Source organism: Lichenostomus cassidix, chromosome 5, assembly GCF_008360975.1.
Source record: "Lichenostomus cassidix isolate B80296 chromosome 5, HeHo_3.0, whole genome shotgun sequence".
NCBI classification, from domain to species: domain Eukaryota; kingdom Metazoa; phylum Chordata; class Aves; order Passeriformes; family Meliphagidae; genus Lichenostomus; species Lichenostomus cassidix.
In genome coordinates, this window is record NC_139486.1 from 48,481,628 (window position 1) to 48,503,875 (window position 22,248).

Below are 22,248 nucleotides of genomic sequence, written 5' to 3' on the forward strand. Positions count from 1 at the left end.
GGTTCCTTAAGAAATGGGAAGAGCTAGAACAGCTGGGTCCTGCTTTGCAGAGATCAGACTAATGGCTTAGACAGGTAGATGGGACTGAGGGTGCAGTTTGTGGTGTTAATACTTTGCAGTTTGTTTAGTGTTCTGTTGTGGGTTTTTTTTTTCAATTGTTTTTCTTCAGTATTCAACTGTTTCACTTGCAATTGAAAGTTAACACCAGCCCAGCCCTGCACTGCTGACCCTGGGTAAGAGCATTCATCAGCCCTTCTGAGAAAACGTGACTTGCCTTTGGTACACATGCTTGACATAAACCTCACTATGGTTTGTGTTTGAAGTCTGAATCATGGGATTTTTTTCCTGTTTTTTATTGCTTGCTTTCATCTTTTGTCACAGCTCTGTCAGCTGTCTGTTTTCTTCTTTGAAAGGGGTCCTGTTAGTTCACAGAACTATATTGTATGAGGCAGAGGGGAATGGCGGCTGCAAATGGCATCAGCGTTAACATGGGGATGTTCCCAAGGCATTCACTTTTTACTCTGTTTCTAGGTGCTCAAATGACCCAACCTTTGTTGTGTCTGAGTGGAACTAGAGTTACCCCATTTAGACCCCCACACAGTGACGAGTGTAAGAGTTCCTAAAACAATAGGCACAGACTGAGACAGACAGACAAGACAAGGCACATGGCCCACAGGAGTTTTATTAGATGTGCACTTGCACTACAGTACAGTGTGGTGTAGGCACACTTGAACCGGATACAAGTGGGTTAGCTCAAGTACAACAGTTGCAGCACAGAGGAAATTTGTAATCCATAAATCCTGCCCAGAAAGGAGGGTTAGTTCACCCTGGACTCTCTCCAACTACAGCTATGCTATAGCTTGTATCAGGCTAGGTATTTTAAAGCTCTGGCGGGGCACATGTAAGACAGTGCTGTCACTGTTACAGCTGCACTGTGACACTTGCAGGGGTGCCATCATCTGAGCCATTGTGATAGGCTAAGATTACAACTTGAAACTTTGCAAAATAAGGCATCCTAATATCATCACTGCTGAGCTGCAACTACTTTTGTTTGGTGGCAATGTTTGCGTAGCTGTGAGAAAATCCACCAGTTCAATCAGTAAGATGGAAACTGAGCAACTCAGTGACCACTTGTTTCCTTAATATTTCTCTTTGCATTTATAACACTTTAGCTTATGACTTCTGGAATTCATCTCAGATTACTTATTAAGCATGGGGGAAATAAAAGCAGTTTTTTTAGACTTCACTCAACAGTAATGCACATTCATATTGTGTGTCTTGAAACTTGACCAAAATGCAGCCTTGCTATTGCTAAGGGAAAATGAAAGGGAAAAAGTTCAAACTAAAGCCCATTTAAACACAAAGCTATTTTACATAAAATGTCCATGTGGAAGGTTTACACATTTCAATTCTTGGTTCTGAGTTGGAGAATTGTATTCTGCAGAAAAGGACACCTTCAGAGATAAATCCCAGAACATTCACTTTTGTTCAGTGCAAACAGCCCTTCAGAGGAAGAGAATAGCAGTCAGAAGAGAAGAAATTGTAGGTAAATATGACCATATGGACTATCTCTTCAGCTTTTGTTATATCATATGTATTTTTTATAAGATGCCAAGGACTGACAGTCATCTATAGCCTGGTCAGTGTGAGTGCCTTAAAGCTCATGCTTGTAAATAGACCAGTGTTCTACAAAGGGTTGCCGTTTGAAATATGTTAAGCACCAAAGCATTTCCAAAACATCCTTTTCCAACCTAGCTGTTCTTCCTTGATGAGAGAGTTCCTGAGAGCCCAGTGGGGTCTCTTGTTCTGACTTCAGCCAACAAAGTAGGAGGAAGCACCATTTCAACTGCATGCATCTGCTCATCTTGCTGACTGTCCTTTCTCCTGCTCTATGATTTGCTTAGTGCTTTGAAAGCTACATGTAGGATTGCAATGCCGCTTGAGGGGGTTCTCAGATTCTTGCTTCTGTGTTCATCTGTTCCTAGGCCTGTGCTGAAGATGCCCTTCAGTTATAGATCTTGGACATAACGTTGTGGGTCAGATGAATCACAGCTGTCCCCTCCTTTTCTTTGTGTCATCACTTATGTCAGTTTGAAGTGTGTGCAAATTTGGAATGGTAATGCTTTTCTACCTAGAATTCATGGGCACAAATGGCCGTGGCACTGTATGGTCCCATGGGACACTTGAATGACTTGCACTCTTCTAGATGAGCTCTCACATCCTGCTTTGCATGGATGACCTCCTTACTAAGCACTAGTTATAAGGTATTTTCTACATGTTCTGTTTCAAAAGTACAGAGGGTCATGAGACTGCAGTCTCTGGCTCTGTGATTGTCTAGATCTGGTCATACAAAGTTAAAGCACTGTGACACATCGAATGCCTGTCACTGTGAGAGGCAGGGATGTAAGTTCTGAATGAATGTCACTCTCTGCCATGTCTGATATTCTGGTGGAACAGACATTAGTGCCACGCTCAGAGCCTCAAGAAAAATCTCTCCATTAATTAATATCTGTCAGGTGTTTTTGTCCTGTACTTAAGCGAGCGAAATTCAAAGATTTTCTTGTCTTCTACAGGTGTAAAAAAAAGCATCTTTAATGCTTAATCCTCTCTGTACTGCAGCTGCTTCGTGTATGATATAATCCTCATGTATTGTCAGTGGACCAGTTACGTTCAGTCTTGCACAAAGTCGTGAGCCCAGGTTTTGTTCTGTGTTGAGTTGGAGATGCTTTCCTGTTGGGAAGGAATTGACAGGTTTGAGTAAAACCAAAAGAAAAACCTTGTGCAGCACCTGTGAGCTTTAGACATAGTACCATTCATGTTTCCCCATGGAAACAGAAATGTGAACAGATAATCCTTGCAGTAGATTTCTGTCCTTGCTACCTACACATAGCAAAGCAACCACCTCCATCTTACAGGGCTTTGATTCCACCACAAAAACTGCAAGGGTGCAGCAGCCCAAGAAATCTGTAGTTGCAAGTCTGTTGTTTTTAAATCTTAGGATATAGTTTTGTGAATTTCTTCCCCCTTTTTTTTTTCTTCAAAATGGCAATGCATAACTGAGAAGACAAAAATAAATTCTGTCAATCATAAACTAGCCTGGGTGGTAACCTAAAACTTTTATTTGATGTAATGTGGAGTGATTCTTTCAAATAGATACATATTAATTTGTGCAGTGAGCCATTCAGCTCCTGCTTTGAAGTGCCCTGTGAGAACAGAGCAGAATTTCTATTGTCATTGTAATTTGGCAAGATAGCAGTTCCTCTAGGGGTGGGCTCAGTTATTTGCCTGATGCTCAAAACAGTGCACCGGAAAACGCACAGCATGCTTGCATGGATCTGCTACGACTTTTTTGGCTAAGTGACATCTTACTGTGTCTTTCCCCACTTCTCTGCATTGCTGCATGTGGGGCTCCTTCTCCATACAGTTTTCAGGCTGTGCCAGATGTACTACATTGCCCTTGGAAATGATCTTATCATAAACATGATTCTTTCCCTTTCCCATTTTGTAACTCTTGTCTACTTACATGCTGTGGAAATGAGAACAGAAAAAATTGGATGTGTTCTGTACTGCTCTTCTGTTTGCTGTTTGTGGGATAGACACTGATATTGAAGCACAAACTAGAAATTAGACTTTCCCAGCTGAAATTTAATTGCAAAGGAGATGTGTAGCCTTATTGATGCATTTTGCAGTACTGCACATGCTTAAGCCCATACTAGGCATCTTGTATTCTCAGTTTGATTTTCTGATTCTCTTCAGTAGGTGGTTATGGATTGTAACTGGATATTCTGACAGTTGGCCTTGAGGCCCTGACCCAGTTTGAAATCCCTGCTGTATTACACAAGATAAAACACAGCCAGAGAGAAGGAACTACTAACAAAACAGTGCTTCTGTTGGGAAAAAAAATATAGTTCACATCAGATATTAGTTTAGAGCACCAAGTCAGAGACATCCACATAGTGCAGGCTCCGTGCATTTGTTATGATGAGTTGTTTGAGGATATTGAAATTTGTTCTTTCCAGATGCCAGGATGAACCACAGATCCATGACCTGAAGTCAGCTGACTTTCCAATTGTGTAAAACCACTGCTGAGGAGGGGTCTGAGTGGTTTAGGTCCACTGCCTGAGGAGAGCTACTAACGATGTGAAGGTGGAGTGAGGGCAGGTTGTTGACTGGAGGCTAACTTTGAAATCAGCAAGCCTTTAGCACCATGGCTTTGTACTTAATATCAAAAATATATGGTGCTTCTTATCTGTGTATTGTGTTCGCACTGCAATGTGTCTGATTTTTATCCAGCTTACTCACTTGAAAGCCAGACACACATTTCTGAGGGTTGAACAGCAATTGGATGGGCTGACTGGAGCACATGACAGCTTGCTCCTTGAAAATGTGGCTCCATAATAAAAATGGAATGTGGATCTCATAGTTCTTTCCTAGTTTTGGAAGTACAACAGTGTCTTGAGATGATGTCATCATACATTCCACTTACCAAGTTTTGCCTTTAATGAGATTTTGCACAATGCCTAGACTTCCCTTTTAATTGCTAATACATTTCCAAGTTTTTCTGCAGAAAACAGTTGATATCAATCCTGTTTCTTACAATCTAAAATTGCAGATCTTTTGCACTAATGGTAGAATTGTTGCTATTTAAAATACAAAAGTTTAGAGGGATGCTTATAGCCTTTTATTTTATGTGACACCCTGAACCACCAGATGGCCTGAAAAAACAGGAAAAATTATTCATTTGTGTTTTGCAGTTCTCTGGGAGAAATATGGTCTAAATCTACTTCTGTGTAGTGTTACATTGTTCATTGTGAGGTTTTGAAGGCTTTCAAATAATCAAAGGAGAATAATTCTGGCTGAGACACCTGAATTTTGTCTGTGGGCCAGCCCTGATGCCATTTAAAGTCTTGTGACTTGTTCTGAGCTGATCACCTGCCTACTAGTGTAGCACTAATTTAAGGTCAAAAAGAAATAATAATTTGAAATACCGTGGAGTATTGCTAAGAGTACAGAGCCAATATAGTAGAGCTGTACTAAAACATTTTAACATTTCACTGAAATGTGAAGCTGTCCCTTGAATAGCTTGGCTTCAAGATACTTGGCTTGTCTTTAAGGCCAAATTCTGTTCATTTGCTGGTTGAAAGAGTGGGAGAGGAGAAACAGAAAAGAGAAGGTTTTAAAGATTTCAGTGATAAGCCTCCAGGGCACAGGGTGTTTTAGAAGCAGACTATTTGTAGCCTGAAGCTAGGCTGCAGTGATATTTGCAGCTTCCTTGTTTCCAGTTTTCCTTGCTTTGCCTTCAGACCAATTGTAGAGATGTGATTTAACATAACCTGTTTTCAGTTGCATAAAACTGATATGCCAAGGCTAGGACAATCACTTGGTCTTCCTTTATCGTTCCCAAAGTGAGACAGACTTGATTTTCACACCAGTGTTGGGATAAGATGAATCTCTCGCTCTGCTGGAGAGGTGCAGATGTCTCCATTGGCTCTTGAGGAAAACAGAGGATAATGATCTATAGCTAAGTTGCTTGATTTTTAGGTGGCTGAAGTTAAGTGCAGTGAATCTCATTCAGAGTATCTTACTTGCTAACATCAATTCTTCCATCCGAAGATTCCATGCAGCAGTGAAAATCGACTCTAAATTCTCTTCTTTCTCCAGAATCCTGTCCAATATGACACAGCTTTATTTTACTTAGAAATACTTTTCTCCAGTTTAATGAGCCTGTAGATTGCTGCTGTCACTTGTTGCTTTGAGAAAAGCTTAAATAATTATTGTAGGCAGAAGGAAGGCAGTAGCCCCTTCTTGTGTTGTTTGACCAAAACAAGCTTGTTAAGGATTTTGTTCTTCCCATGTCTTGTATATTGAAAGTTGGAGGAAAAATCCTGCATAGCATTACTCCAAACTTTGATTAGTGTCACAGTGAATGCAACTGAAATTCCCTAGGGATCATGCTCTGTTGCCATGTGAGTTCTGTGGGTTTCATTTGTACTTTGAATACTTACGCTTTAAAAGAGAAAATGTAAATGCAACATCTTATGTGGTTTCACTTAATCCATAACGTGCAGTAACCTTCCTTCACCTCACCAAACACAAGCCATTTGGTTTAAGATCATGCTACAGTGCTTGTTCTAAATTTTGTTAGAAAAAATATGTAGCTATGTTAATACACATCATTCTAATGCTCTTTCACCCTGGGAAGGTCTGGCACAGACACAGAAATTGAATTTCCTTGTGAAGGCATGTAGGGCTGTGTTTTTATCATCAATAAACTGTAATTAGAAGCAATCAAAAAGAAAACAAGGAGAAAAAATTAAAAGAAGGGAGGGGAATGTGGGAGAAAGAAAAACCTATGAAATGGTGCCCTTTGTCCAGAGGCTAGCCATTAGTTCTTCTTAGGATCTCTCTATAACTCTGCAGATATTTCTTTTATGTAATTTTTTAAGTAGATGCTTCATTACCTTCGATCTTTGCTGACTTGACTTCTGTGCCAATGATTCACATAGCTGCTTGTTCCCTCCTGGCCACTTTCACCAAACTCATTTTGCCCAGCCCTCCGCCAAGTTTTGTTAACGTGTTACTGCCAAAAAATGGACTTGGTGTGTTTTCTGCAAATTCTGTTTTGTCTGACCCAAGTCAAGAATTTGGCTATTTCTATGTACAAACCTTTCTCTGAATCTTCTATAGGCAAATGTGGTACAGTACATCTTTCATTTTCAGAGCAAAAATTCTCTGCCTTTTAGCTTTTTTTCCCTGTTTCTGACTTGATAGTGATGAGAAATGTTTTTGTGGCTTGCCATTCCATATCTGTCAGCTGCCCTTTCATCTCTTCAGATTTCTGCCAGCTCTCCATGGATGTACAAGGCATTTTTGTATAAGACCATTCATAAATCCTACTTACTTCCTATTTTTCTTTTGCCAGTTTTCACTCTTGCCCCATTTCAGTAACCTTAGAACTCACTGGAATGACGTAGAAAAATCTACTTTGGTGGCCTTTTTACATGCTTGGAGAAGTAAAAGCTGGAAAAGGCTCCACAATCCTTAATTTAGGGAAGATGTTATTGTCTGGGGGTTCCTAACTTGTAAATTTTTCTATGACATTTTTTCAAAACTGTTTCACTAGATATGTTTATCAATTTGAGAGTTTAATATCCTAATGCACTGTTTCTTTGAATATTTATTATACCATTAATGTTCCTCTGAGCAGCTTGTAATACATAGTGATCAGAAAATTTCTAGTTTCCTCTCTCTTATCCTGATGGGACAGGATGAAAAAAGAAATAAGAAACATGATAAAGAGAGGTAGTGATTTTTCACAGAAACATGTAAGTTGTAGTAATTGCTGGTGTCTAGTAACAAAAAGTTTACCACAGTCATCTTATTAGTGTAAGGGCATGTTATATTCTCCTTTCATTAAACTTGTAAGCTTGGCTCATTCTGCAGGGTTCACATATTAACTGTGCAAGAAATGTCTTTTCTTAGGTGCAGCTTCCTTGAATAATTAGTCTGTGATGTGTCTCTGGTGTGGGCTTGCGGTGTCTTTTTTTCCTGCTTTTTAATATTTACATAAGCATTTTTACCTGGAACCTTACCAAAAAGAAAAGTCCTGTTAACCTGTAGGATGTTGTGTTGATGATTAAATGAGATACGTTGCACATTCAGCTTTTGGCACTTTTTGGCAGCACATGTATGTGCATTTGGGGTGTAGGTTGGGTTGTCAATATTGCACATGCACAGTCATGGCAACATCTGGTGCCTTCTGAGATAGGAGTAACAGAACTGTTGTATCAGGTGAGATGTGTCTTGGCTACTGTGATGTTCTGGTGGTGTTTTGTTGTGTTCCATTGCCTTAAAGATTGTCAGGAAAATGAAATGTCATTTTAAAATGACATCTGACCTCAGTAATGTTTACACTTCATTGCAGAAGTGGGGAACTTTGATATATTAATAATGTAAAGAGAGGACAGTGGAACGTTACAGGATTTGCAGGGAAGATGGTCCTGTTAGTTTTGCAATAATTTGTTTCTGAATTTTGAAAAGTAACATTGTGACTGGGATTAGATTTTGTGAATTTTGGTTCTTCTCATTATTTGGAATCCAGAATGCTACTTCATGCTCTTAATACCTGCTGGTTTTCAAAAATAACAATGGCATCACAAATATGATTTTATGGCAGGATGGCTTTTTTTTTATTACAGAAAGTCACAGACACAGTCTCTGGCAGCCAAATAAAGAATAGAAACTAGAGAAGAAATAGCACTTGTAGTTCAGAATAAGGAGGTTTTGGTGGATTTTTTTGTTATGCCAGCCATTTATAGAACGAAATTTGCAAATTGTGCTTCAAAAAGGAGTACTATGGGGTACTAATAATACATGAATTGTTATTTGGGATATAAAAGAGTAGATCTTACAAAAATAAATAATAATGAGGGAAAATAAGAATAATAAAAGCAGTGAAATGATGTCAAAGCAAGCAGAAGAGGTAGGATGACTAAGAATGAGACAGGCTGTTGAAGACTTGTACTTAAAGGAAAAAGGTGACATGTGAGCTTGAAGCTAGGAATGAAATGCAATTTGGCTGAACTGTGACTATGTGTTCCCCAGTCCTGCAGATCATGCTGTGAATGATTAAAGTCACTGCTCTTGATTTATCATACTTTTGCTTACAAGGGGAAACCCGAAAGACAGGGATTCCACACCATTTCAGGGAGGGCTCTTAAAATGCAGAGAGATTTCTGTGGGCTCTGCATAAATACTGAACTATGTATTTACTAAGTGATTTTCGAATATCTTTATTATTTTGATCTCTCTTACATTGCTAACAATACAGAACAGGGTGGAGAATAATTCATGTGGGTTTATTTACATTTTCAAGAGGACCAGAACATTATTCCGACCTTAGCAGAATTTCTTAGAACCTAAATAGGAGATGACTTGACAAATCTTCTGCTCAAAACTAGCCAAAGCTGTTATGTTTTTGTGATCTTTATTCTGTATTTTCTGTCCTCTTTTACAGGTGGCCAGTGCTTCTCTTGGGGATGGAACGAACATGGGATGTGTGGTGATGGCACAGAAGCAAACGTTCGTGTCCCAGAGCCAGTCAAAGCTCTTGGCTGTGCAAAACAGATCTTAATTGGATGTGGAGCAGGACACTCCATGGCTCTCTGCCAAACTACACACTAGACCCAGCACACCTGGAACCATAACATCATGGATGTGGGTGGACATCTTTGGATTGTATAGCTCAGAAGCACTACAAGAGAATTGCCCATGATTAACAAAATAGTTGGGAAGTGCAGATGTTTTTCCTAAGTCTAAAAGGAACGGCTATGCATAAAAAGCTGTAATATTTTAAAAATTGTTTCCTGGGTTCTTGCCACAGGAATTGACTTTCTTACCCACAGATAGAATTACAAACATTCTGCCTTGATGCAATACAACTGAAGACAGATTTACATTTTCTTGTTCTTCTGAGAGGCCTTTGAGGAAGAAACCGACTGCTTAGTGGCTTATTGATGTATAAATTCAGTCTGAAGAAATGGTCTGAGAAGGTGGACTTTTGTTATTGTATCTTTACATCATGATATGTTGCACCTGCCAACTCCTACTGGAGTTGTGAGCTCCCAGCAGCTCAGAAAATTGTGTCATGAGGAAATGCCAGTGAAAATGACTAGATGCATACACACAATTTAAGCAGAAGATTAGGATTAAGAAAAAAGCAAGCAATATAATTTAGAAGGCTGGCAAAAGGGGAAAATGAAGCCCTTTTGAACTAGCTTTATCTTGATTAAACTGTGAAAGGAGCAGTATTTCTCATGGATTATGTTCTGTGCCAGGCATCAGTTTATTATAGATTTACCGGGACGCTGTTCTGCATGAATTATGATTAACTTGCAAACCAAACCTGAAGTTCTGAAGCTACTGCTTAGGGAAGGAAAACTTCTAAGAGCTCTTGGAAACAATCAAAAACTTCTTATCAAAGGACGTAAGTCAGTTGTGGCTGTTGAGGACAGCTTGATCCAACATAGCTCCTGTGTGTCCATTTGCCTTCAAATAGGAAGACATAAAAATCTAACCAGAAAGACTTTTGAAGTTCTCCAGCCTAAAAGGCAGACCAGAATGCTTCTGATAAATTCAGGCTGGTTCTCACTTCTGTTTTGCAGCCCAACTGAGTTGCTGTTCACAGCATTCCCACAGTACTTTTTCCAGGTGGGTGCTTGACAGGGAACATAGGCCTCTCACTTGTTTTGGTAGAGAAAGGAAAAAGTGTAACATGAGATGTCTTTGGATATTATTAGCTGTCTATGTTGAGCAAAATTTTGGAAGCTATTTATATAACCAGTTTTTTCCACACAAGTACAGTGGATGCCATTAAACTGGATGTTTACCACCCACAATACTTATATTAATACTTACATGTGGTGTTCAACGTATTTCCAGTTCTAAATATAGAGAATTCTGCTGTGTGGTAAATGCACCTTTTAATGAGACCTACTGTTGCTAAACAGTAGTTTAATTTTTAAAGCAAGCTTGCCAGGGAAGAAGCCTTACAGAATTACAAAATGCTCAGAGAAACACTCTTAGGAAATAGGACAGGAAGACTTTCTAATGATGTATCCATGAAGAGGAAGGAATTAAGGTGATAATATGGGCTGCAGGGTTTTTTCACCCTTGGTTTTACAGCAGTTAGAGTTCTTGGCTTCATTTTCAGAAGTGTTTTATTTTTGTATTCAAGATGAGAAACTTGAGCAGAGTATGAAGCTCATTTTAAGTATTATAGATACGAAAAGAATAATCAAATGGGTCCTCTGCAAAAAGTGTAGACTCGAGATTTCTGTTGTAAAGTGGGTTTTTTAATCCATGTGGTAGGTGTGGTTCTTCATGGCAATATACCATTCTAGGCTGTGACATCTTGCACTTTTAATTATCTAGGCTGCTATTTATTGACTGTCCTCAATGCCATTTTCTGGATACCAAAGCTTCTCTATTATATGCACTGAACAGTTTCTCATACTTCTTTGTCAGTCCTGTCTGAGGTTTCTACTTTTGTTTGCCACCAAAATCTGTGTACCAAATAAACCTGTTCTCTTATTTCGGTAATCAAGTCCTCTAAATAAGTCTGTTCTTGATTAATCACAGCCAATATGTGCCTTACATGAGGGTTACTGGTTTGGACATTTTTTGACTGTGTGTGCTGTTGCTGCAGTTCATTGCAGACAAGTCCAATAAATTATGTAACAAATAAATGTGAATTGGATATTTGAAATGTTTTTCGAATATTCACACCTGTAACGCAAATGAACTTTTGGAACAGAAAGAATGATTTGGGGTGATAAGGTGAAGAAAGAAAGGAGTACATCAGTTTCTTCCTGGTCTTGATCTGGTATTTCATATCTGCATCTGATCTTCATCTTTGAAAGGCAGGAACTGCATTTCTTTTATCTTTGTTGTGCCTATATAGCTTGAAAACTTTGGGAAGTCATGACTTGTCTTGATGTAGTGAGTGCTTTGTCACCAGTCAGGACTTCTAGATGCTGCTGTAGTACAGAGAGTGAAGAGAATTCATTGTAGAAGGTAGATGGCTGAATGTCAAAACCAAGTTGCTGCTCATTTTTTTCAGAAATGAGTGCCCTGTTTTGTATGTCAGTGGCTTTGTTTGCACTGTACAAAATCAGCTGTGGCTTTCTCTGTGAGGAAGGGAGCACACAGTGAAAAGTTCCTAATCAAGTGGAAGAAGACACCTTTCCATGCTGGTGTTCAGAGCTTATGACTGTTGCCTGTTGATATCCTGATGGAGAAGGTCAGCCTCTGCAAGGCAAAATGCAGACCCAAAACGCAGACCCGTGCAGACTCTATGAACTGAAGTGCAGTTCATAGAGTTCTCTAACAGGTGTTCTGTGATAAACAAAGCAAGAAGCCTGTTACATAAGCATTCTGTGTTCAGGTTAAAATGGAAATACACTGACAAAATTTGTAATGTTATATATATATATATATATATATATGTATGTTTTCAGAAATAGGTTTACAGAAAGACACTGGAACAAATTAAGCAAGTGTCTGTGCAGTTCCTGTCCCCTCCCATTTTCTGAAGATAAACAAACCTGCCAGTGAGCTGACATTCATGAGGGAGAACAAGTTGTGAACTGTTCACCTTCAGTCCAGAGAACTTTCAGGCCCTTGGGTGGAGGGGGGAGAAGGAAGCTGCTGTGCCTTTCTGTTGTTTGAAGTCCTAGGAGATCTGCAATTTTTACTCATGCAGCCTCCATGTGCACCAGCACAAGACTCTCCTGTTCCGTTTTAAAGAACATTGGTAGGACAATGTGAGTGTTGTGTCAGAAGTTTCTGTCCCATGGGGGATTTGTTTGAGCCCCTTGGTGGTCACTGATGTTATGTGACTCCACGTGGCATTCTGAGTGACTCAATGCCTTTGTGCTTAGCATGCCAGGCCCTGTATTTGAAATGTGTTCATCTGAAAGATGAAAGATGGTTTGCCCAGTCACCGCTTCTTTTATGACACTGGCTTCTCTAGCTGCATGTTGTCAGTCCTTTTGGTGTCTGACTATTCTTGCCATATGCAACCACCATAAAGGTCACTTCTAAATGAATGGAAGGAGCTTTTGCTCAGCTGCATGTTTTGAGCACAGAGAAATTGGATGAGAGGAGGGAGAAGGTGATTTGATTGTGCTTTTTATGGCATGTTTTGAGTTGTAAGACTTAGAGATGAGGATGGACAACTGATGAAGGAGATCAGTTTGAATGCACAAGAGAAAGACAACCATGGAAAAATATTTAAAGGAATGGCAATAGGATGTGATACAGTGAGCTAAAGCGTAGGCAAAAGGAGGGGGAAGACAGAGCCAAGATACAGCTCCTGAAGACTGAATAATCTCACAGCATAGCAGCATTCCAGCCTGCTGGAGTGGTGGGAGTGAGATGAGAGACAAACTATTCTATTTCATGGATGTTATTGTTCCCTCTCTTCCACTGTTTTTTTATACTAATGGGAATTGTTGACCTGCAGTGTTTGTTTTTTTTCTCATTCGTAGCACGTCTTGAAATTTCCAGTTCTCCTCAGCTGAAACAGCAACATCTGTCCTCACCTTGCAGACTCGGAAATATTTTGATCAGGCCTGTGATCTAGTCCAGCACTTAACCAAATACTTAGTAATTTTATTCCATTTAATTCCATGAACTCTGGATCTGATTTAAACAACACTTAAGTAATTTTGGGACTTCCAGGTCCTTTTTCCCTGCATTAGAAATCAAGACAATGACAGATCTTGGTCACTCTGAGCAATGTATATATTTTTATCGTGCATGGTAAGTCTTGTACTTTTTCTTTCAGCAAGATATTTTCTTAGAAAGGACTCCAGAATTTTTTATCAGTATTTGAGTCCTGCTTATACCATTCACTGCTAGCTGAAAATTTCAAAGGCTTGGAATGGATACAGCTTGGGGTAGAGAATCATCTTGTGTGGTTTTGATTGTGGTTCAAAATGTGCACAGTAGAAATTCCACTTACATGGAATTCGCTGACAACTCCAGCTGACACAAAAACAATTGGCCACTAACTTTTTACACATCAGTATCTTGATACATGTGCCAAAAAGAGGTGGTACATGCTTTGTTCTTTTCCTTTCGCTTTTGTGCTGTTCTTATTTCCCAATGAATGCTGATCTTGCATGTTTTGCTCCACGTTGGAAAGAATAATAGTGTTGAATTTAAATGCTTTGGTTTTATGGAAATGGCCTTCTGCTGGGTGAGCATAACTGAAGATGTAGGTCTGTATCACACGTGCCTTTGAAGTTAATTTGGAAAAACTGCATGTGTAAAGCCACTGTTGTTTTGTAACCCATTTAGATGTAAAGGACTGAAGCCAGGTACATTCTTGAGCTATTTGTGCATTTCATTCAGGTTCATCAGTCAGTTGTCTCAGCATTCACCTGTTTTTAATGCAGCAGCAGTTTTTACTCATCAGTGCCTCTGTAAAACATCGAAATAGAGTATGTGGCTGAAAATATTCAGCAGTGAAAATAGTCTCTGTGTTTGAATCATGGCCTGGATGAACCACGTGTTTCCTTGTGGGAGAGTGAGGAAGCATAAATTTAGAGTATTGGGAGAACACATTTTTCAGCCTTATTGGAAGCAAGAGCAACAAAATAGTTATTTCCGAATAAAAGCTGGCTGAGGGATGAGAAAATTCAGGGGTGACATTTATTTTGCAAAATTTTCTCTGGAATTTTTATTTTGTGTCATGTTGGATTTTGTCTCATTTCCAGATGAGCCTTTGCAGGTTGGTGGGGGGTCGAGTATAAGCCAAATTTCTGTGTTGGCTAGCCTCTCCCTCAATTCATTTCCAACTTTCACATATGTTTCCAGGCTCCTTTGCCTGTAGACCACCTGATTATAAAGATACTATGTAGTCTCGGGGGTGAGTTCTGTCTTCAGGTATTGGGATTGAGACTTTGTTAAGTGGAGATTGCAGAATTTCAATTCATTATTAATCCAGTAGTCCCTGGTCATCATAGTTCTTGTAAGTGTATGTGAATAATTTGCTGTCAGACTGGCTTCTAATGGTTTTTTTTGTTTGTTTGTTTTGTTTTGTTTTTTGTTTTTTGTTTGTTTTTTTTAGAAGTGAGGCTGAGAATTGGGAGACTTTTAATGTTCTGACATGACTTTAGTTTTTGGCTGCAAATGTCAAGTGAGTTTAACTTTTGTTTTGTTTTTACTGATTTGAATGCATGAAGACGTGGTACCTAAATTAGGGCAGCAGAGGAGTTGCCAATCAGTAATGAAAATGCTCTGTCATTTTAACTGTGTGGGTGCTTAATAATTTTCCATAATAATCCTCTGCTTTAAAGTACAAAAGAAGGGATTCCTACAGGGGCATTGTGTTCTTCTGCAGACAAGGAAATATGCCATCTTTTAAATAATGAAGATATGCTTCTCTTCTCTGGTGCCTTAAGTCTGAGTAGATAGATTATAATAACTAGTCCATCCTAAATATGGCTTTTCCTCTTTTGATATCAGAACACTTTAAAAATAGGATAATGCCACAGAAACAGAAGTTGGGGCACAAATAATTGGATTACCCCAACCACATGTTGGGGGGATGTCCACAGGGGAGTCAAGAATAAAATGCCCATTTCCTGAGTCCCAAGCCAGGGCTCTCTCTTCTAGGCTAGTGGTTCTTGATGATTATTTTGGGTAAGTCTCACTGCCACTCTTTCTCCTTGCTCTTCTCTCCCACTCACTGCTGATTGCTGTTTCCATTGCTCCTACTTGCATAACCCATTTTCCAAACTCATCCTGTGTCCTCCTCATTTCCCACCTCTTGAGCTACTGCCGCCTTCTCTCCAGTCACCCACTTGCACTGACACCACCCCAGCAAAGCGTGGCTCCTCCTCAGCTGCTTTCCCTGGGCTCAAGCCTTGTCTGCTGTTGTGCTGCTGTGACTCACAGTCAGCAGCCTCTGCACAAGCTGTGTCATCCCTGCTAAGCCCTTTGAGTCCAGAGGCAGTGCAGGTACCTCAGAGTGACAGCTGAGCTACCACAACTGCAACATGTTGCCTTTTGCTGCCTGAGGAATCTCTAACCTGGGCAGCAGGAGAAACAATAGAAGCCTTGGAGCACGTGCTCTTTGTACTTGGTACCTGGAAACGTTTGGATATATGTACTTGCATGAAGTTTTTTAAATGTTCAAGTGAATGCCGAGAGTTGAAAACCTGGCTCTGCCAGGCTGAGACAGGGAAGATATCTTTTTATAGCATTTGCTTTGTCAGATAAAGAAAGTCAAGAGATGCAGTTCTGGATCCATTTTCTAACTTTCAGTTCAATTTGAATTCAAATATTGTTCTTGCTTGCAAATAAACATTTGTATTTCCTGAAGAGAAAAATCAGGCGCTTACAGTTGTAGATTAATGCAGAGACTTTGGGACTCCTGAAAATACAGGTATTTTATACCCAACTCAAGTAAGTGAGTGACTTAAAAATAACCTGCATAATTTAAGCATGTTTTCATGAAGTGAAGGTAGTTTGTGTGTGAGCTCAGAGGCAAAGTTCCTTCCAGGATATATATGGAAAGCAGAGAAGTAGGCTGCCTTGTTTTGAAACTATGAAAGGGAAATGCAAACTGGCAGAGTAATATCTTCAGGATATCTTTTTTGTAAGCAGTTCTGTGCACAGTTCCTTTTTGAATACTCTTGCCTTAGTCCTGCTTGCTCTCTCCTGTATTTTAATCTGCTCATTTGTCCTAGCAGCCATTTGTTCCAGTGATGTATTTTCTTTTTGGCCCTGAAACTTTAAGGAGAGAGGAGGCAATTTACATGAAAAATCACTTTATCCAGATTAATGACTGCTGCGCTTGACTATTATCACAGTGGTTTTAGCTAGGTTTTTTTTTTTTAATTTTTTTTTTTTTTTGGAGTGAGAAAGCAGAAAACTCTTCTCAGAAATTTCTTCTGTCTGAAATTGTAATTGTGCAGGCATATCAGGTTGGTCCAGAAAAAAAGGAGTACCTTCATGCAGTCAGGGGAAAAACTATATGTGTAGAAGGTGTGTTTGAGCTGTGCTTTAAATGTTAGTAAGCAATAAGCCGGTAATTGCCACTGGGTTCAGATGAAGGGCCAGCACTGGGTCTTAGAGCTGGGAAATCACTGCCAAAAGCTGAGTTTACAGGGGAGGAAACACAGATGTTCATGTCAGCAGGAAACAGGCAGAGTGTAACTGAACTGCTTCTGCTCTTACAGTGGTGTGGACTCAGAAGTAGCTGGTGGCATTACTGAAAGCCTGAAATCAGAATCTACCCACATGTATAGTTTTAATGCTTTAATAAAGATATGTACCTCCTGTAGGGAGAAGGGGGCAGGCTTGAAGGAATTAATGTTTTAATCATAATACTCCAGCAAAAGCTCCTTAACTGCAAGGCAGCTGGGATGATGTGGTAAATTTCTCTTTGGATTCAGTGCAACAGCTGAGATTTTCCACTTCTCTTGTTTCCCTCTTTACCTGTGTTGTCAGCTCTGCCACTCTTGTGCAAGGGGAATTCTGGGGTCAAACAGGTCTTAAGATAGACCATCTTCTGAAGGGCAGTGGATGGGAAGTATGGTTCTGTTTCTGAAGGGTTTATAGAAGGCACCCAAAAGACACTGTTACCTCAAACCAGAATGAGCAAAGAGGAGAACCTAAATGAAAATGGGAGTGGGGGATGTAAAAAGTAGCACAGAATGAGAATTGTACCCAGCCTGTTCTTTAAGGCTCAGATATATGCAAAGTGCAGTGGAAGGTGAAGACCTACATGGGATTTACAGGGCTGAATTGTTGGTATTCCTTATGGTAATGGAGAATTAACACTGGGCTCTTGAGTAAGTGTTAAATAAAAAATGGGGCAGATAAATCTATTTGTGGATTCCTAATATATTATAAGAGGAAAAGTTGCTCATTAAGCAAATCCTGGATGAATCTGGATCTTACCTCTGGAGGTAAGAAATTTATCTTCTGAGAATGACAGCATAGAAACTGTGAGAAAAATAGTTCTTGGGAGAAACTAAAGTAGAAATCAAGTACATAATACTGTATCAGGGACTACAAAGAAGTTTTCTAATTATGTACAAATTCAGGTTAGACTTTCTTCTATTCCTAAAACACAGCTTGAGGTCTTCCTTGTTTTTCTTTTGGAGTAGAGTTTTGAGATGACAAGGTCCAGCTGCAGTTGGGGGTTTTTTGTTTATTATTTAGCACTTACCAGAGCCATGAGTGTTTCTTCTGGGGTTTTTTTGGATTTGATCTTTCTACTTCCTTCAGACTATGGGGATACTTGTTACTTTACATTTCCATTCCCATCAGCAGTTGCAGATGCTGTAGCTTGCCTACAAGGTTGCCAGCTCTTTTGTAGTTTCTCACGTGAGGATAAAGGTGTGTATCCTTCCTTTATAGAACTACTTTACCAAAAATGCTCAGGCAACTGGAATGCTGTTGGCACACAGTCCATAGTTGTCATTTGTAGCATCTAAAATGAAACTTAATCCCATTGTGTCTCTCACTTCTTACTGGTGCATGTTGTGTGTGGCAAATCAAGTGCGACTTGGACACCTGGATTTCTTTCAGTTTCTTATCAGGTGGACTGGTGTGGCTCAGTGAAGAACAAGTGAAGGACGGGGCCCAAAGAAGTAAGAAAAACTGAATTCATTTAATCAGCTAAAAAGACAAACATTTATTATTGTTGGGGAGGGAAAAGGAAGATACCTAGATAATTATAGGGGTTTTTAATCTTCCCTTGTAAAATTACTAACGGTGTGAATTCTTTAGACATTGGTTGTATCAAGTGTTTGCAGGCTTCATTTATTATCTACTAACCAAAATTAGCATTGTAGAACCAAAGCAATACCAAGCTTTTCTCCTACATTTCTGTTGAGAACACTGTATTTATTCAAGATTTTAGAAGTAAGTCTCTGGAAACCCCTGATTGCTTCAGAAAAGGATTCCCCTTTACACTATACAGCAGGCACTGAAACCATGATACAAAATTTATTTTCATGCTAGAATTGTTTTGCATAACATTGTGCATGCATTTTACTCAGTACTAAATTGCATACAATGCTGTTGTCTTGTTTCTTAAACTTTGAGACCATTTATACTTGAGTATTTTCCTGATTTTTTACTATAAGTCCCAGTTTTAAAATAACACCTCTTTTGTTTAAAATTCATACTGATTACTTAATATGAACAATTTATGAAGGGTCTTTACGTTGGATCTATACATCAATAAAATACAACATAACCAGAGCTGGAAAATTAACCAGCTGTTACTGTCAGGTCCGAAGGAAGGTCCCATGTGTCACAAGCATGCCAACAAAAACAGACAGGAAAAAGTTTTTCTTATTTTTATACACTTCTAGTTGGATTAAAAGTTCTTGATTTCCATGTCGGTGTGATGAACTGTGAAGGCGTGGTCAATATGACCGATGACTGCCTGATTGCACTTTTTAAAACCATTACTCTGTATCTTGTATACAAAAAGAAGCGATCCATAGCAAAGAAATGTACAGTTTTATAATGTTTTACATTTTGGCTACAACAATGTATGTAAAAGTAAAGAGCTTTGAAAGAAAATATATAACTTTGTTTTTTTTTTTTCCTTTTTTCTCCTTAATCATACATTTGCAGTGTTTCTTGTGTGTGTGTGTTGTTTTGTTTTTTGTTTGTTGTTTTTTTTTTCTTTTCATTTTTTTCTTCATGCAAGTCATGCTATGGAAAAAAAAATAGATTAAAAAAAAAAAAGATCTTCTACAGTTTTGTTACATTTTGGCCGTAGAAAAAGCCTGCATCTCTAGTACAACTCCAGAACCACGAAGAATCATCCATAAAACCTGCATGGAGCGAGTTAACTTTGTCCAAATGAGAAGGTCTTCTATGCCTGCACAGTTCCACAGAGATGTTTATTAGCCATCAATGTTCATCTCCATCTTGCCTTGTCAGGTCACTCTGACTGCCTCTGTTGGCATATATTTAGCAATGACTGGACTTTCTTTGCAAAGATCTGCATGTAAAGAATACAATCAGTACTTGAGCTTCTTCCCTGCGCTTTTCACATCAAGCTCGGCATCTTAGTGTTAAAGGAAGGAGGAAAAGGTGAAATAGCTACATGCAGAGGCAGCCATATTCTTCTTCAACAGGATTTTTTTCCCATGCAGTCAGCCAGACTGAGACCTCTCTACAGTGTGTCTGAGTATTGCTTTCAGCTTAAAATAGGTGCCCATGCAAAGTTTCATCCTACTGTGCTTGTTTGCTCAAACTCCTGCAGGGTTCCTATGGCTCAAAAATATCCTGAGAAAAGCAAAATCTTCCATCGTTGGCATGTTTCAGCATCGACTAAACGCCTAACCCATTCCATACAGAGCCAGTAGATCCACCATTAGCCAAAATAAGCATATGCTAGCAGGATGCACCAGGAAGGAAGCTATCTGGTGCATCTACCCTTCATCCTATGTACTGATACCATGCAGCACGTATGGCCCACCAGTACTACGCCAATGCCTGCCTATTGTCATCTGAGTGCTATTTAGGAGTGTTGTCACCTAAGCATCAGAAGTAACACCGTTTCCAGCAGGTGCTACTGTGAGACATTGCATCTTCAGACTTAGTCACCTGGACTATATGCAACATCGCATAGGCTAATTGAAAGTAAAGCTTTTTAGACCATTCTCTGCTACTGATCCATGCTACAAAATAGATGGGATGGGAGACCAAGAACGTCTCACTGGACTAGGAGAGCTGTAGGGCGCAGACACTGAGGATAATCCTATCGCTTTTCCACTTATGCCAGCTATGCTGTTAAGGCTCCGTGACATTTCGTAACCTTCATTTAAAAGAAAAATGCAAAGTACAGCATTGGATCAATGACAGAATGGACTAAGAATGAGGTCAACATTGTAGCCAGTTCAATAGCATCTGCATGCATGGACATGCCGAGAGTAGTATCGCTTGCAACATGACTCAGAAGGCCGTTGAAATATAGAAAAAGTTTAAAATGTATGCATTAAAAAAAAAATAAAAATCATCATTTCTCAAGATGGTCAGGCTATGTAATTGATCCTACAGGCAGCAACATGGTTGTACCCTAAAAAAAAAAAGAGTCAGTGGGAGGGATAGGGATTTTCTATGCCTCTGTCATACACTCACACATACCTCTCCCTTCCACTTCATGCATTGTGACCTCAGGCAAAATTAAGGTATCTGCTATCTTTGTGGGCAGGAGGGGGAAAAGGGAGCAAAATATACAGAATTTAATATGTTGCTATAGAGATACTACTCCTTCGTTCTCAGCATTAAAAAAAAAAGAGAAAAAGAAAAAGAAAGAAATCAAAATCGCATGCATTCAGTTTCCCCTCCCTCCCTCCCCCCCTTCTTTTTCAGGCATGCACGTAAACAGCTCAGCAAGTGTACAGAGAGTTGCACAAACTATGGATGAAATTCTGTTGGAACAACAATTAAGATGCTCTCAACGTGTTTCAAACAGGCCAACAATATGCTGACGTATATTACTCTTTAGCCAACCAGCCTCTGTTTCATTCAGGAACGAGAGGCGGTTGCAGTGCATCGTGAAAACCATACATTCCCCATCCCAAAGGATGTGCCATTTGGAGTGTTCCCCTGATCCACTGGAACCACCTGAACTCGCCCAGGCTGAATGAACACGGCCAATGCTTATCCAATACAGAATCAAGTAAAATGCTTTGCTACAAAGGTAAATTTTAGAGGATATACTTTCATATGAAAGTCTTGTGGTCCTACTATATCTTTGTTGATGATAAGCTTTAGACTTATAAATACATACACTATCTATAACTGGCATTTACTATAACTATTGCCCATCATACAATGGCACATGGGAATTCTATACTCCATACTCAGTGTATGGTTACATCATACAATCTTTGCAGTTTTAAAATATTGACTCTATCATATACTATATACAGTACATCAGTGGTAAACACTGATTTGAAGACAGTGAGTTCTTTTCCAATTTTACCATTCCTTATCAACTTTGATGCATATAGATGTAACTCTAGTTTTGGGTTTGTATGGTTTCCTCACATTAAATCATTTAAACAAAACAGTATATTTTAAGAAGGGAAGGCTTTTTAAATGTGATTTTACTTCTGTTGCTAAATACATTATTCTGACCATTAGCAAATTAAAACGCAGTTACTTCTGAGAGATTTGTACCTGTCAGAAGATGGAAAAACTAATAATGATTTATTTATGAAAGGATTTTAGGTGGATTATTTTCCAGTTTTAAGACACCTGTGCCAACAGATGTTCATGCTTTTCTTTCTCTGTTGAACTAACCAGCTATGAATATCCAAGTATTTTGTTTTAGTGCTTTGTTAAGGTCACTGAATAATCATTTCATATTTCTTGAAGACGTTTGCTTTTTTGTTTTATCTTTTCTGTCTGCCACCTCCAAGTCTGTGCTCCTCAGAGTCTGGTAAGCTCTGTGAGCTTTCCAAGTGGCAAACCTTCATTGCTATGATACATTAATTGGTCTCTCCTTAGGGGATAGGCTAATTTAAGAACATAGTAAAGTGTCCTCCACTAAAGCTTCCTGCACGAGCTGGGGTGGAAGACTCAACTGCCTAGCATAGCTGCATGGGGTAGTTACAGCTCCTCAGGCTTTTCTTTCTGAAAGAAATAGGTTAGAAACTCCAAATGCAGACATCAGGTGGTGGTTTCCAGCCCAAACGT

The 22,248-nt window shown here is 39.3% G+C and overlaps 2 protein-coding genes across 8 annotated transcripts in view; one reads left to right on the plus strand and one right to left on the minus strand.

The window, feature by feature from the left end:
• The window catches only part of SERGEF (secretion regulating guanine nucleotide exchange factor), a 139,680-nt gene extending 128,580 nt beyond the window's left edge, over positions 1-11,100 (plus strand). For 2 of the 3 annotated variants that reach the window (XM_085062956.1, XM_085062957.1), the window contains exon 11: positions 9,017-11,100. In XM_085062956.1, the coding sequence (XP_084919082.1) occupies positions 9,017-9,183 (167 nt within the window). In that variant the 3' untranslated portion in view covers positions 9,184-11,100. The remainder of the gene's footprint in view (positions 1-9,016) is intronic. The other variant, XR_014852708.1, reaches the window with a different exon arrangement.
• Positions 651-22,248, minus strand: part of KCNC1 (potassium voltage-gated channel subfamily C member 1) — a 125,395-nt gene continuing 103,797 nt past the window's right edge. For 2 of the 5 annotated variants that reach the window (XM_085062950.1, XM_085062947.1), the window contains one exon: positions 651-2,730. In XM_085062950.1, coding sequence (XP_084919076.1) covers positions 2,549-2,730 — 182 coding nt within the window. In that variant the 3' untranslated portion in view covers positions 651-2,548. Of the gene's footprint in view, positions 2,731-18,405; positions 20,360-22,248 lie in introns of those variants that run through there. The other 3 variants (XM_085062951.1, XM_085062949.1, XM_085062948.1) reach the window with 2 other exon arrangements.